Genomic DNA, 15,009 nt, shown 5'->3' on the forward strand with positions numbered 1-15,009 from the left:
ATTGATTTTAAATACCTGTGAATCCATAAAAAAGGGGAATTAAATAAATGTGCTAGAAGTACATTTACCAGAAGTAAACCAACAGATAAGTGGGAGTCGTTTGAACTTTGTACACATTTATTAGATTGTTTACATTTTAATAGTCAATCAGTGGCTAGTAAAATGTAAAATAACAGAAGACATATTTGTGTGTGTCTTCTTTTTTAATACCTGTAGATAACACTGCGACCGGTTCCCAAATACTGCGTCCTGAGCAGACGCCCGTCCAGGGTGTAGTCCTGCAGGAAGGCTGCCTGGCTGTCTGGAGGTGTGTAGATGTTGCGGTAGTAACCCACCGACAGGAGCGACTGCAGGGTGTGCTTCACCATGCTGGGCATCGTCACGGCGACCAGGCGGTCGGTCTGCTCGTACTCGAAGACGTACCGCCGCTGGCTGTGCAGCAGCAGCATAATGGACTGTGAAAGCACGAGAGTGAAGGTAAAAAACAAGTATTTGTCTTATGGATGTTAATATAAATATGAATAACGTCAAAGAAGTGACAATATAAACAACTGTTGAGCGCCCAGGGGCACGATGAAAGTCAAGAAGCGTCGAGGCTTTTCAGTTACCATCACAGCAAGAACAACTTCTGTGGGAATCTACATGTTTCTTATTTCAAAAAATAGATGAGTTAAACTGAATAAAAGATAATACTAAAGAAAAATGCAAATGTTTAAAATCCCCAAAATTCACTGCATAAATTCTAAACAGTATTAACCCTAAATATATGAATAAAATGGTATATAAATATTATTTGAGTATCTTGAAAACTATAAAAACGTATGTATATTATTTTTATTATTATTATTGTAATGATTATTAGGTTTATTATAGTAAGTAAGTAAGTAAATAAGTAAAGGTTATTTCTAAAGCACCTTTCTAGACCAGGGTCACAAAGCGCTTTAACAATCAAAAACAATACACAGTTAAAAAATAAACTTTTGTTATTATTATTATAATTACAATTATTATTACTCTTGTTGTTGTTATTATTATATCTCTGAGCTTTTATAATAATATTGCAAGTGTTTTCTTATCATTTTTTTTTAACGAGGATTACAGAGAATAACATATGAAAATCACTGTGAACCTTTGAAATTACAGTGAAAATTAGATGTCAAGAATTATTAAAAACTATTAAAAAATATATATGTACTGCATAAATCTACATTTTAAATCCCATTGTTAACTATATCAATTTCATGTTCTTATATAAATACTGTAAGTATTGATTTAAAGTATAATTTCTTAAAGTGACAGAACTTTCATGTGAAAAAAACAACTTAACCAAATAAAATATAAATGTACAAACATTTAAATGAATAAAAAAGATGATTCTGACTGGACTTAAATTTAATATAGAAACAGAATTTCTTTTTTTTTTCTTTTTTACTTTATACATTTTTCGACAAGGTGTTTTTCTTTCTTCCACATTAATCATAACTCTTTTGAATTTCCGTCTGCCTTCAGGCCACTTCGTCTTCGCGGCGACATTCTTGTCGAACAGTAGCATGAACATCATGTCTCCGAGTCTAAAGAGGTGAACTATTCACTCAGTTCCAACCTTGAAACTGAAAGTCTCAGCGAGAATAGAGTGTGAGAGCGTCTATGAGAGGAAAGCTTTTCTTTTACACCTTCTTAATTCCGTGGTCTTAAACTGCAGGTCTTGCGAGAGAGAGAGAGAGAAAAAAAGAGCACAATGCATGAACTCTTTTTTTTTAAAAAAAGAAAAAAGAGGAGAGAGTCTTCAGCTGCAAACTGATTTCATGAGCGGCTGCACTATAAGAAGAAAACTTGCATTAAAGAAAGTCTGGGTCTTTGTGCTGTGGTAAATGATTTTAATCTAACAACGTTTTCTAACCTTTAATAAAGCCGCGGAAATGTTCATACACTTATTTCGCACAAATGTGTTCAATCCCCACAGTCTCACGCCCAGGGTCTTACTCTGTCTGCGTAGGTGTAGCTCCAGATCTTGCCGTTGACCCAGGACCGCGACACCACCCGGTTGTTCTCGTACTCCAGGCGCTCGGACCAGTCGCCGCGGTGGATGGAGGACAACTGGCCCGAGCTGGAGTAGCTGATGTTGACTTCCGTGTACTTGCTGCTGGGAGACCAGACCACCGGGCGGCCCAGGGGGTCGTACAGGATGTGGAGCGTGAACTTCCTGTGATCGTCGTAGATCTTTCCGACTCGGGTGTTCTGGTCGAAGTCTACAGACAGCAGGTTCCTGTTGTGGGCCTGATGGAGACAAACATTATATGTTTACTATCACCTCCTTGTCATGGGTTAGAACATACAAAATACTTTTCATCGTCATCTAACAAGATTGTACAGTGTCAAAAAAAAAAAAAAAACTAAAATTGAGCAGTGAATTAATGGTATTTTGGTATTAATTAATTTATCTTTATATTTTATTTAAACATTAAAAAATACCATCAATCTTTTTAAACAGGGTTACACAATGTCAAGAACAAACACATGTTATATTTTTGATAGACATTTTGTTTAGTTACCATTATTAATGATATGTATTTACTGATTTATTTTGTATATTTAATGCATTTAATTATTGGTGAACATATAAAACTAATAATTTATTTATTTAATTTTCTTACAATTTTATTTATATGACATTTATTTTTTATTATGAATATTATATTTTGTACTCTATTGTAAAGAGACGAAACAGAATTTCATTGCAATGTTGTTCTATGACAAAAAAGAGATTCTATTATTTTCTAAAATGCATTTTAATAAACAGCTCAAATCACTCAAAACAAAGATAAATTATTATTATTTGTTAGTTGCTAACAAAATAAAGATGCAAACATAGGAAACAGGAAAAAAAACTATAAGAATTAATTAAAAGGTAAAGCTAATAAGACTTATTTTGAACCTCCTGAGAACAGATGATAAAAACTCATCCTCATTTCTTCCTGCTTTTCATACTTTAAATCATATTATTTAGTGTTGTCTTCTACTCATTCGAGGTCATGTCGCCCAGACTTTCCTCTTCAGAGAAACAGCTCCTCTGGTCGCCTCGGTGCCTGCTTCTTGTTTTCTATTGCTTATTTCGTGTGTTATCTTATTTCATGATTTAATTCTGTACCGACACCACAAATCAATCCTATGTTGTGTTCACAACACCGGCAATAAAAGTTCCTGCCGCGGCGGGGGTTCTGCCCCGGGGCCACTTCACTGGTTAACTCGTGTCCTTATTTACCCGGAGCCGGCGCTCGTATGTGCTGTAGTTGCTCTTGCTCTGCTCCTTCCTCTGACGCCACTCGATCAGGCTGGGCGCGTGGTCGCCGGGCAGGCTGATGTTGCAGCGGCTGGCCGTGGGACTGACCCCTCCTCCGCCCGCCGCCCCCCCGGGGAGCAGGGGCTCGGTGCTGAGCGACAGCTCCATCCCGCTCGCCAGGGACACCGAGAAGGAGCCGTCGGCGCTGACCCGGTACGAGCTCTGAGCGTGGTCTTCAGGTGAGCGTGGAAGAAGAAGAAAACATGTTATTCAATATTTATGATAACTTTATTTATTTATTGATAACAATGTTAATAAATTATATTTATTTCGCCATTTTTTTATACTTTCAAATGAATATACTTTTAAATATGTGCTGGATTTTTTTTAATTTTACAATTCCTGGAAAATATAAAGCTGACAATACAATAAAAACAATCTTATTGATGAAAATAGTTCTTATTCAGATTTCAAAAACGAATCTTTCTATTTTTCTTGATTTTTTTGTGTATTTTATTCTTCAGAACTTGCTTTACTACAAGACAGTCAGAGAGTACAGATTTTTAACTTAAATTAATGCATCACAGTCATTGTATCGTCATAGTTGCACACTTTATTTATTGGTATCAATGTTTGTTTGTTTATTTGGACATTTTTGTAATACTTTCCAATGAATATACTTTACATTTTTATTTATTTTACAAATTCTGGAAAATATAAAGCTGAAAATACAATAAAAACAATCTTATTGATGAAAATAGTTCTTATTCAGATTTCAAAAACGAATCTTTCTATTTTTCTTGATTTTTTTGTGTATTTTATTCTTCAAAAATTGCTTTACTACAAAGCAGTCAGAGAGCACAGATTTTTAACTTATATTAATGCATCACAAGCATTGTATCGTCATAGTTGCACACTTTATTTATTGATATCAATGTTTGTTTGTTTATTTGGACATTTTTCTGATACTTTCCAATGAATATACTTTAAATTTTTATTTATTTTACAAATTCTGGAAAATATAAAGCTGTCAATACAATAAAAACAATATTATTGATGAAAATAGTTCTTATTCAGATTTCAAAAACGAATCTTTCTATTTTTCTTGATTTTTTGTGTATTTTTATTCTTCAAAACTTGCTTTGCTATAAAGCAGTTGAAGAGTACAGGTTTTTAACTTATATTAATGCATCCCAGGCATTGTATCGTCATAGTTGCACACTTTATTTATTGATATCAATGTTTGTTTGTTTATTTGGACATTTTTCTAATACTTTCCAATGAATATACTTTAAATTTTATTTATTTTACAAATTCTGGAAAATAAAAAGCTGACAATACAATAAAAACAATCTTATTGATGAAAATAGTTCTTATTCAGATGACAAAAACGATTCTTACTAGTTTTTCTTGAATTTTTTTGTGTATTTTATTCTTCAAAACTTGCTTTGCTACAAAGCAGTCAGAGAGCACCGATTTTTAACTTATATTAATGCATCCCAGTCATTGTATCGTCATAGTTGCACACGTTTTTTTTAGCTCTTGAAATGTCATAATAATAATCAAAATTAAAATGAGCTTAACAGGACAGCAGGTGGCAGTAGAGTTCTAGAAACTTGCTTGCACTACAACAACAATCCGATTAAAAAACATTCATAACTTTGAAAGTTTTTTTTGTTCAATCCGACATTACATTTTCGTAGCAATTGATTTGATTTTTGTTTTTGCTTTCTATTGCGTTTGATTTGTGCGATTTACTTAATGAATGAGAAAAAAAAATAAAAAAGGTTGATTGAATTCCCGAATGCAAGTGTTGAGAAAATCAGTACAATTATGAGGTGATTCATTTTCCTATTGAGATGAAAAAAAAACAATGTTAATTATTATTATTATTTTCATTTCAATCAGCACACGCTTATGTAAATGAGTCCCACTTATTGTCACGTTTTTCTAGCGACCGCTCACGAGGTCTGTATTCGAGGTGAAACGAGGGTCAGCCCCTCGACATGCGTCCATGTTCCTGTGTACATGTGTAAAGCCTGTCTCGCTCTCCCTGCAGTGCTGTCATGTGACAAGTGCTGGAAAGCAATTAAAGGAAGGACATGAAAAGAAAGTGCTCCCGTGAGCAGCTTCTCGGCTCCACTCTCATTCCCTCCTGCGTCATTTTTTTGTTTATTTTATCTTTTCTCGGGTGTTCAGGACATTTTTTTTTAAAAAAGAGAAAAGAATCACATTTCTTCTTTCCCTCCACTGATGTAAGAGGTCACCTCAGATCTAATTGTGAATTATTTAGTTAGGGGAGAAATCCTTTGGCTGTAGGATGATTCACCAGTGAGCGGGAGATAAAACAAAGAAAAGACAGGTCAGCGCCTCTAACCTGACCAGAATAAAAGCCACGTTATTGCAGTTTGCCAGTCATAAATGTTTAAACATCTCCATAACCTCACACTCTCTGCTTCTCATACGGCCGCATATGGTTCACCCGGGCCCTCCCCTGATGACTCATAAACGGCCTTGCGGCATATTTTGGACGGAGCTGGATGCATGAAGGTGAAGCTATAATCTCTCCTGCACGTCAACACGTAAAATAAATAGCGGCATTTCGGCCATGACCTCGTTTACACTTTTTTTCCCTGCCAGACGCCAGCCTTTTCAGTCTGCGGCCACGTGTGGTAGGATACCTTGTCTGAATGTGTAGATGGTGTCGCTGGCGGACAAGTTGGTGCTGGTGACGAAGTTCTCGCGGTTGGACGCCTCCACCTCGACCCGGGACCAGCGCTCCAGGTTGCCGTGGAAACCGCTGACGTCGCCCGTGGGGAGCGTGATGTTGGTCACGCGGCCTTCGCCGTTGTACCTTTTCGAGAAAAATGAACACGACGACAATGATGTACGGGCGCCGCCGATAACTGTCCCCTCCTTTTTTTTTTTTTTCGGGGGGAACAACTGAACACAAATATGCATACGCACACTGTCACTCAGTGTTCCACTCTCGTACACACACAAACACCGGCGCCGAGTAGGTGTCAACTATGATTTATATGTCCAATTACCCAGCTGTGGAATTTGAGACAGAGATGAGGTTGGCAGCGGTGAATAATTCAGACAGGTGGGATTCAGAGCGTGTGTCTGTAATCCTAAATGTACGTGTGATCAAAGTTCGGCCCGAATGTCCTTCAGCTAATCAGTCACTCGCAGTTTTTCCACGAGCACTTTTCTCAACAACGCACAGCGGCTCAGTTTCGGAAAAGTAAGTAACAAAAGCCGGATGATGTATCACCATCACCGCCGGGTATTCTGCTGCAACTCTCATGATGATGGCCCTGTATCAGCTCGGAGCTTTATCATCAGGATCCTCTTCTGGTAGTGATGGGTTTGAGGCGGTGTCATGTTGTTAAGAGGTTTCAGTTTCAAAATGATGTGATTTTTCATTAGAAAAGTTTTTCAAAACATAGATAGAAGGTGTTGAGACTGCCATCTAGTGGACTCAGAAAATAATGACACTGCTTCATTAAGCTTGTAAAACCATCACAGACTTTTAGGAGTGAGGTCAACTCTGTTAAACTCTGAGTTTATTCTTCCAACATTCAGAAGTGAGACCCTGTTTAATCGTTTTCTTTCTTGTCTGACATTTCATTATTTTTCTATTATACTTGTCACTAAAATGAAAGTGCAAGTGCAATAATTTAATACTGGAGGATACGTCTTTGAAAAATATCTCCATGTAAAATGTTGAAAAACACTAAACTAGCTTTTTTGATGAATGTTAACATTAAGGCTTCAATAACGACACAACTTGAAGCACATATATAAACAAACAAAGTGTACCAAGAGAAAATATAGAGTTATCCATTAACCTCTGCTTGTTTATTAAGGGGGGTGAGAAAGAAATGAAAAAAGCTATTTAAAAAAAGTAATTTAATGTACATTTAATAAAATCTAAATAATTAAAAAAACTGGTCAAAACATCATTTATAATGACTATCTTTTTAAGGAATATATTTAGAATCTAACTAGTATTTTATAATTGATACAGTTCTACTTGATCATTTTATAGTTAGAAGAACATAGAGTTAAAGGTTCCAGGTCTTTTCAAAGAGTTTCTACAAGCTTTATTTGCATCTTTACCTTCTTGTTGCACTTAAGATACATACTTTTACACACTTTTAATCACTAACTTTGATTTAAAATACTTTTTTAGTCATTTCCTCCCTTCCTGAAAACAGACAATCCTCTTCTTTGCATCTTAAATTTCAAGAATAATGACAAAATAATGGATCCATCAATTAAAGCCTAGTATAAAAAAAAAAACTTTATCTGAACTAAAAACCTCCCAGACTTGCGTCAAATCTCAAACCCTGAATGAAATAATTTGTTTTCCACCGTGACCACCAGATGGCACTCATACCTCATCTCCATCACAGACTCACTCTAGCCACAGAAGTAATGGAGGACGGTGTGACAGAAGAAGATAGAAAAGGAGATAGAACAATGTGAACGGAAAAGAAAAGTGTGAACCTACTCATAGACAGTAGTCCAACTGTTCTCGTCGCTCTTGGTTGCTAGGAGACCCGTGTTGCCATGGTAAGTGATGTGGGCGATGTCGTGGCCCTGGGCCGACACCTTCCGTAGGGTTCCACTGTTGCTGAGGGAGAGCCAGTACACCTGGCCGCCAGGTAGGGCCAGCCACAGCGGCACGCCATGGGCATCCCTCCTCACCTGGAGACCCCGGCCGTCCCTGGAGATGACCCCTGACAGCTGCCCGTCCGAGCCGTAGGTGAAGTTGTACAGGAAGTGCCCGGTGATCAGGTGTTTGGTGTACAAGTGGGAACCGTTCTGTCAATTGTGGAAAACGTCAGAATATTATAGGAGTTTAACGGTACTCAGTATTCTAAGTACTTCTCAGCTTGGAGTAATACAAAATAAAGTCCTCAATAGTATGTTTCTATTGTAAGACAAGCTCGTCTTAAGCAAATAAACTCAGATTTATCAGACACAAACTATCATCTTGATGGAGTGCAATACCTGGCTGAAGAGATAAAGCTCCTGGTCCAGAGGGGAGCTGATCTCCATCAGTCCGGCCGGACTGGGCTGAGGTTGATTGGGACTGACCGCCCTGATCCTGATGTTGCCCAGATCGGCGATGTACAGGGTGCCGTTGGGTCCCACCGCCAAAGAAGAAGGAGCCTTGAGACGAGAGTCACGGGCGTAGCCACCATCGCCTGAGGAGATATTTCATGGTTAAAACTTTTATTTTAGTAAGTATACTAAGTATTTTTATGAAAAACAAGCTTGTTTCACTCGCCGTTTTACTAAGTATGATTCACCTCTTCACAGCCTCAAACTTTTACTTACATCAGTTGCCACATAGTGGCACAGGATGTAGGGTAGAAAAAAGACTTAGCAAACAGCATTGAGTAGAAATGTGTTTTTCTTCAACAAGTAGCAAAGGGGTCAAAGCAGACCTGAAAAAAAGTACGGCCCCTCTGACTCCATCTACGAGGCCCAAATGAAGTAATATAATATAAAATTGACGCTTTCTAACAATTTTATAACAAGTTCAACTGTACACATATCTTGTTTCCTTCCTTTTACTTTTCTATCATAGTTTTCTTAATAAAATGTATTTTATGGCATAATAATAATTGTATTTTGCTTTAGGTGTCCTTGTATTTAATTAAATACTTAATTTTCTTTATTTTAATATATATATCTAAATGATGCAATGTTTTTAGAATCTTTACATATCATTTGGATGTCCTTTTGTCTATTTAATAATACATTTTTAAGTTTTTCGCGTCATATTAAATAATTTCTCCATTCTTTATTTGGCTTGACTGGCTTGTAAATAGATTATAATGTAATGTAAGTTTAAATGCCCACCCCTTGGTAAAAGCAACACATGAAAATGGCTTCTTATATTTTCATTTTGATTGTGTCAAAGTGAAAGGACCGCTTATCATTAAAGATTCAAAGATTCCGTGAGTATCATGATACAGTGTCTTAATTTTGATAGGTCACTAGATGGCACCGTCATTTTGAAAATAATGCCAGGTTCAATTTAATTATTACAATAAAGCCAAACATTAAACAGCAGAGAGTGCCATCTAGTGACTCTAATGAATACACTGTATCATGATACAGTCTTCACTACACAGCTGTATCACAAGGCTTCATCAACCCATCACTAGTATTTGCTATTATTATGCAGGAATTAGACTTATATAAGCTGTTAACAAAAATGTAATTTCCATTGAAGTAGTACTGCCGTTAACATTATAACAAAAATATATTGAATTCTTTATCTCTAGTTCTTTCACATTAATCTGATCCTGAAGAATGAACTCGACACATAAATCCTAGTCACACTCTATTGGAACCTCAAGATAAGATCAACATTAAATGTATTTTGTATAATTTTTACATGCATCCTGAGGCATCAGAAAAAGTCAATTTTGCATAAAATTAGCCCTTTTATGTCCTTTGATAAATTAATTTGGAACTCCCTGTTCTGAGCACAAATTGGTACCTGAAGGAAAAACTATTCTATACACAGGATATTTAAGTAGATTTGATTGGCAGCAGATGCTAAGCAGACCTTGTTGATACCCAGAGTTATAAACCAGGCATGTACCAAAATACCTCTTGAGGCTGAAAGGTCGAACTTCTCTTTTGATCCTCACGTCACCGAAGAAATCTATCGCGAACTATTGGTAACACGCGCACACCTCTAGTAAACACAGATCTTTGACATAAACCAGCGCTTGCTCAGTGGAATGTTGAAGCCGTTATCACTTTTGGTCAGGACTCACTCACTTCCCAAAGGAGTGGATCTGGCCACCTTGATAGTGACCTCCGTCTTATCAGACAGTGGTAGTGGGGGATTGAATCATTCAGATGTTTTTTTTTTTTTTTCCGGTTGCACAGTGGGATAACAGCTGAGTGAAACCCTTTAGATGCTGTCAGCAGTTGGCCCCCGGGCCCCCCGATGGATCCATCCTGACTGCAGGGTGGCATTTTATCTTTGGACATTATTTTTTTTTGTGTGGTGTGTGTATTCATGTGTGTGTCAGAGGAAGAGCTTCCATCGTCTTTGTGCGCATGTTCAAAGACACCGTGGGAGTGTTTACGGTGACGGGATGGAAACGGAAAAGCCTCTGAAGAGAGTAATCATCTGTTAACAGCAAGACATGATTGAAAATATGCAAAATACACGCCAAGGAACGAGGATGGTTACAGCCCATTGGCTTGTGGCTTGGGAGAGACACTTCCCTCCATTTTGAATAGAAAGAGAGTAGAATTAAATGATAAAATCACATCCTCTGACGTTTACAATGAAAGCATTGGCCCGGGTGTCAAAAGAACATCTGCGTATTTGTTTAGTCCTTCTTATTCCACACTTTAATAGATTGTAGGTGCCCTTTCCATGATCCAGCATCCAGTTGAAAACTAAGAAAAGAGACAGCTGTATTTAAAGTTCTTTTTCCTTCTTTTTCTTCCGCAACTTTGAGACAAATAGTTGGAAAAACTGTGTATTACCAACACTTCTATTAATACTTTCAACACAACTCAAAAGCAAGAAGACATGTCTTAAACATTTAACTCTATTATCATACAACATTCAACTTGAAACAATATGATGAGGAGGGGGTTTATAAAAATAAACTGACAGAAGGGATGCAAGAAAATGATGTGCAACAGCAATACGGGCTCATTTTTTACTCAAGGCTGTCACCATGAATAAACTAAAACACGTGTGTCAAACTCAGGGCCACATCTGGCAAAAGTACAAAGAAGATTAATGTCCGAGTTGTTATGGTGTCAAATAAAGATGACGATCGAAGGAACATGGCTCATCATTTATACAGAGACTTCAAATAACAGTAAAAATAATATTAAAGGTAATGCATTTGCTTGGTGAGTGTTTAATAGAGGAGGAAAGACCAGAAGTAATAAATAATATTTCAATCAGGCTCATACTTGAGGTTACAGACAGCTTGGTAAATAAACATTTTGGTCGAGCCAAAAGGATTTTGGCCTCCTATGTATGTAATGGAGTTTGACACCCATGAATTACAATACAACTCAAAGAGTCTATACCTCTGCCAAGAAGTTAATTTAATATAACTATAAAAGGGATGAAGTCAAATGTATAACAACTTTTCATGATTTAAAGGGGAACTAATATAAAACTCCAATGACTCACTCCAGTGTTTTAAAGTCTTCCTCTCAAAGATGCAGTAAGTCCATCATCATGACCATATTTTTAAGTTAACTCGCAGTGACACCTCGATGTTTGACCAATCATAGCAGAGTGGGCATGGTTGGGGTGAACAAGTGTTTATCTACAGGAAAACAAAGTGTTTCTTTAGTGGGCGGGTTATTCTGATGTAAATATTTTTAATTAATAGAGAGTTTTGTGCAAACAGACACATGCCGATGAGTAGAACTGTGTATTGGCAATAATCTGATGATATGATACGTATCACGATACATGTATGGCGATACGATACTGTGGGAAAAACGATACATTGTTTCTTTTAAAGAAGACAATTTTTTCTGGCATTTACAATAAAGAAAGGAGCAAATACATTCTCTAATAAAATGTGAAAGTGCTTGTAGGAAAGTGCTTCTCAAAATATTAACAAAAAAACATATATTAACAACGCACAGTGAAGTGCATTAAGAGTCTCAAACAACCTGGGGCAACATGCAATCTGTTGTGTTTAATTAGTCCATTTTAAACTTTGTTTCAAGCCAAATTCCGTCAAAACATCCGCTTTAAAAGCTGCTGCATGCTTTCATTTTCAGTGATTGCTGCCATTTTGCCGGATTTGTTGTTCCTTTGGCACGGAGGAACAATAAATGTTGACAACTAGTGGCCAGTGGTTTAATTGCACCACACAAATGAATAAGCACAGTGAATATTTGAGTGTTAATTGTAAAATAAAACATTGAATGATTGTCTTTCATACACCCACTATTGAAATAATAAAATTACTTTGAATATAAGGTAAAAAATAAATAAATACCGATACAGTGCTATTGAATATTGATACAGTACCGGGAAAACAAATATTGCGATATATCGTTATATATATTTTCTTACACCCCTATTGATGAGTACAATAGAGGTCCTAGATCAATTGAGGAGACGGTTAAATAAACACATATTGCTCTTCAATAATAGTCATTGTACTCACTCAATATATTTGATGACTCTATAAACCTATATAGTTACCCTAAAACAATGTTTCACCACAGACGCGTTTGTCACGAACGTTACATGTAGTATGTATTGTAAATACTATTAAACAAGTAAATACAAACTAAAGCGCACAATAAGAACTGCACTTTACCTTCTTCGGGGACCGGTGAATACAGGCCCCAGGGCTGCTCTTGGCCCCTGAGCTGCACTTATTGTCAGATAAAACTAGCAAATAATAAAAAAAAAGAATCCTTGTTTTCATTTCCTTCCACTTGTACTAAACCTAGCCAAGATCATCTGAATTTAAAGGGCAACAACAAGATTTTATTTTAATCCTATTACACACAATCTAATACTTGGCTTTATTTAATCCCATATTCACCCATGAATGTTGTGTGTGTGTGTGTGTGTGTTGCTTGATGACCTACCAGAGAAGCAGTCGCAGTTGGGGTCTATCTTACAGTCGCAGTCTGTCGGCGCTCCAGAGATAACCGATATCTCCCCGTTGGTTGACACCTGAGACACATCGAAAAGGAGACATGTCACCGATGACAGCAAAACAGTAGAGATCAATTCCAGGGAGCAGATTACGTCCAAACGCTGTATAGCTCATCCGCCGGAGAGAATCTCTCACCTTTTTGTTTTTTTTTTGTTTTTTTTTCCACACATCAAACAGCTTAACTAACGGATTGATTGATGCATCAGAATATGGCACGCTGGGTGATGATTTGAGGAGATAAGCAAGTCTCTAAACAAATGAAGCTGGCAGCTCTGACGCTTCAAATCAAGCCGCAAACTGCAACACTCACACTTTGAATTTGATGAACTGCCCAGAGGGGGAGCATGCTTGGCTGGAAGATGATTGGGGAAGATGCTATTTTGATGACCTGTGCTTGTAATTTATCGAGTTCATCCAAGTGCAATGTGGTGTGGAGGTTCGGCTGCTTTTAGAGTGGCTACGAAAATCAGGCTTTTCTACAAAAGTGACTGAAGGTTATTTAGTATACAGATAACTAAAAAAAACAATTATATTGTATTATATTATAATATTTTCAAACATAAATACACTCAAAGACAATGCCTAACGTCCTCCACGGAATAAAGGTTTCACCGTCGGTATTTTCAAGCACTTTTAATGGCCGCTTTGTTAACCTTTAGCTGATTCACACAGGAGAGCTAATTATCGACCAGTCCATCAAAAGGTTTGCCTTCTGGCTCAGCTCTTTCTTAGCGATAACAAACACAGATCTGTCTTCCAATAGAGTCGTATATCGTCGAACACATCATTCCCTCACTCCAGAGTTTTAGTTAATTAGTTCAGGTTTATTTCAGTCTCTTCATCACTATAACTGTTTCATACACCGTTAGCTTGATTGCATCATATTTTACACAGACATGAAAAAGGAGCAGAGGGAGGATCGCTTTGCCTCTTATCCACGCCTTTGATTCCACACCGAGAAACTTTTGTTTCTGTCAGAATAGACTCAGACGAGTATCAAACGTTTTATTGGGAAAAATGCGGCATGCTAAGCGATCACAGGCCAGTTTTTTTATGGTGAAGTATTTAGCAGCGTCATACTATTTTTAGATAGATAAAGGGAAATCTCTGCCTTCTCGATTTTCCATTTTGATTTTCCACTAAGACTAGACCTGCTTCCACCCAATTACCTACTTTCAGCACATGATCTGGGAAAACTACGTAATCCGGGAACATGTCTAATGGCCTGTTTTTATTTGCCATGTTATAATAGTCTCATAATAGTTTTAACCACTGGATAGTTTAAACACAATATATCGCTCTCCTCTTGATCTTTCCAAAAATGGATGCTTTTTAGAGTTGAAGAGACGCTACGTCATCGCTGATTAAAATAAGGCTGTGTATTTTGAATGCTACACACATGCACAGATGTAGCGCTGATTTCCCAGATCGTGTTCTACAGTACATTTTTGGCCAAATCTGGTTGACGTAAAAACATGGAGGATCAAAATATGTCTTGCGTTCAGGGATCGAACAGATTTTCGTGATCGTGTACTGACACTTTTAAGGTGAGATGGCTAGAAGGTTTTTCTCCGCCAAAAACCCAACAACATTTCGTGGGTAAGTAGTTCAAAAATCACAAGTCACCAAAGTCTTGAAGTTGTGGTGTCAGAACAATGTTTATCTTTTAGTCCTAGGAGTAGCAATCATGTATGTATCTATGTTTGCTTTTGTATTTATCCAAATAAATTAAAAAATCAGAATGGGCAGCATTTTTGGAAAAAGACTACTTTTTCAAGTGAAGTCAAATACATCACATTATATCAGTCAAATCCTTAAGATTAAATAACATAAGATTTAATCGCCCATAACACACGATATACAGGTGTTAAAATAATTATTTTCTCAAACCCAAGTCTTTCAATTTGTAAATTATAAATGTAGTGTTTAAAACACTGGTGATTAAAGTTTTTGCTTCTGATACTTAAACTAACCACCCTGTTACGCTCTATGTTTGCCAATTAAAACCATTTGAATAACACATCT

The 15,009-nt window shown here is 37.0% G+C and overlaps 1 protein-coding gene across 2 annotated transcripts in view; it reads right to left on the minus strand.

Annotated features, from left to right (window-relative positions):
• tenm1 (teneurin transmembrane protein 1) overlaps nucleotides 1–15,009 on the minus strand; it is a 277,797-nt gene that overhangs the window by 11,888 nt on the left and 250,900 nt on the right. For both annotated transcript variants that reach the window (XM_087799099.1, XM_087799098.1), the window contains 7 exons: nucleotides 12,914–13,001; nucleotides 8,303–8,499; nucleotides 7,800–8,113; nucleotides 5,962–6,134; nucleotides 3,263–3,513; nucleotides 1,984–2,277; nucleotides 211–455 (listed from right to left, as the gene is read on the minus strand). In XM_087799099.1, the coding sequence (XP_087655225.1) occupies nucleotides 211–455; nucleotides 1,984–2,277; nucleotides 3,263–3,513; nucleotides 5,962–6,134; nucleotides 7,800–8,113; nucleotides 8,303–8,499; nucleotides 12,914–13,001 (1,562 nt within the window). The remainder of the gene's footprint in view (nucleotides 1–210; nucleotides 456–1,983; nucleotides 2,278–3,262; nucleotides 3,514–5,961; nucleotides 6,135–7,799; nucleotides 8,114–8,302; nucleotides 8,500–12,913; nucleotides 13,002–15,009) is intronic.

The sequence above is a fragment of the Callionymus lyra genome, chromosome 9 (assembly GCF_982586985.1).
Source record: "Callionymus lyra chromosome 9, fCalLyr1.hap1.1, whole genome shotgun sequence".
NCBI lineage: Eukaryota > Metazoa > Chordata > Actinopteri > Syngnathiformes > Callionymidae > Callionymus > Callionymus lyra.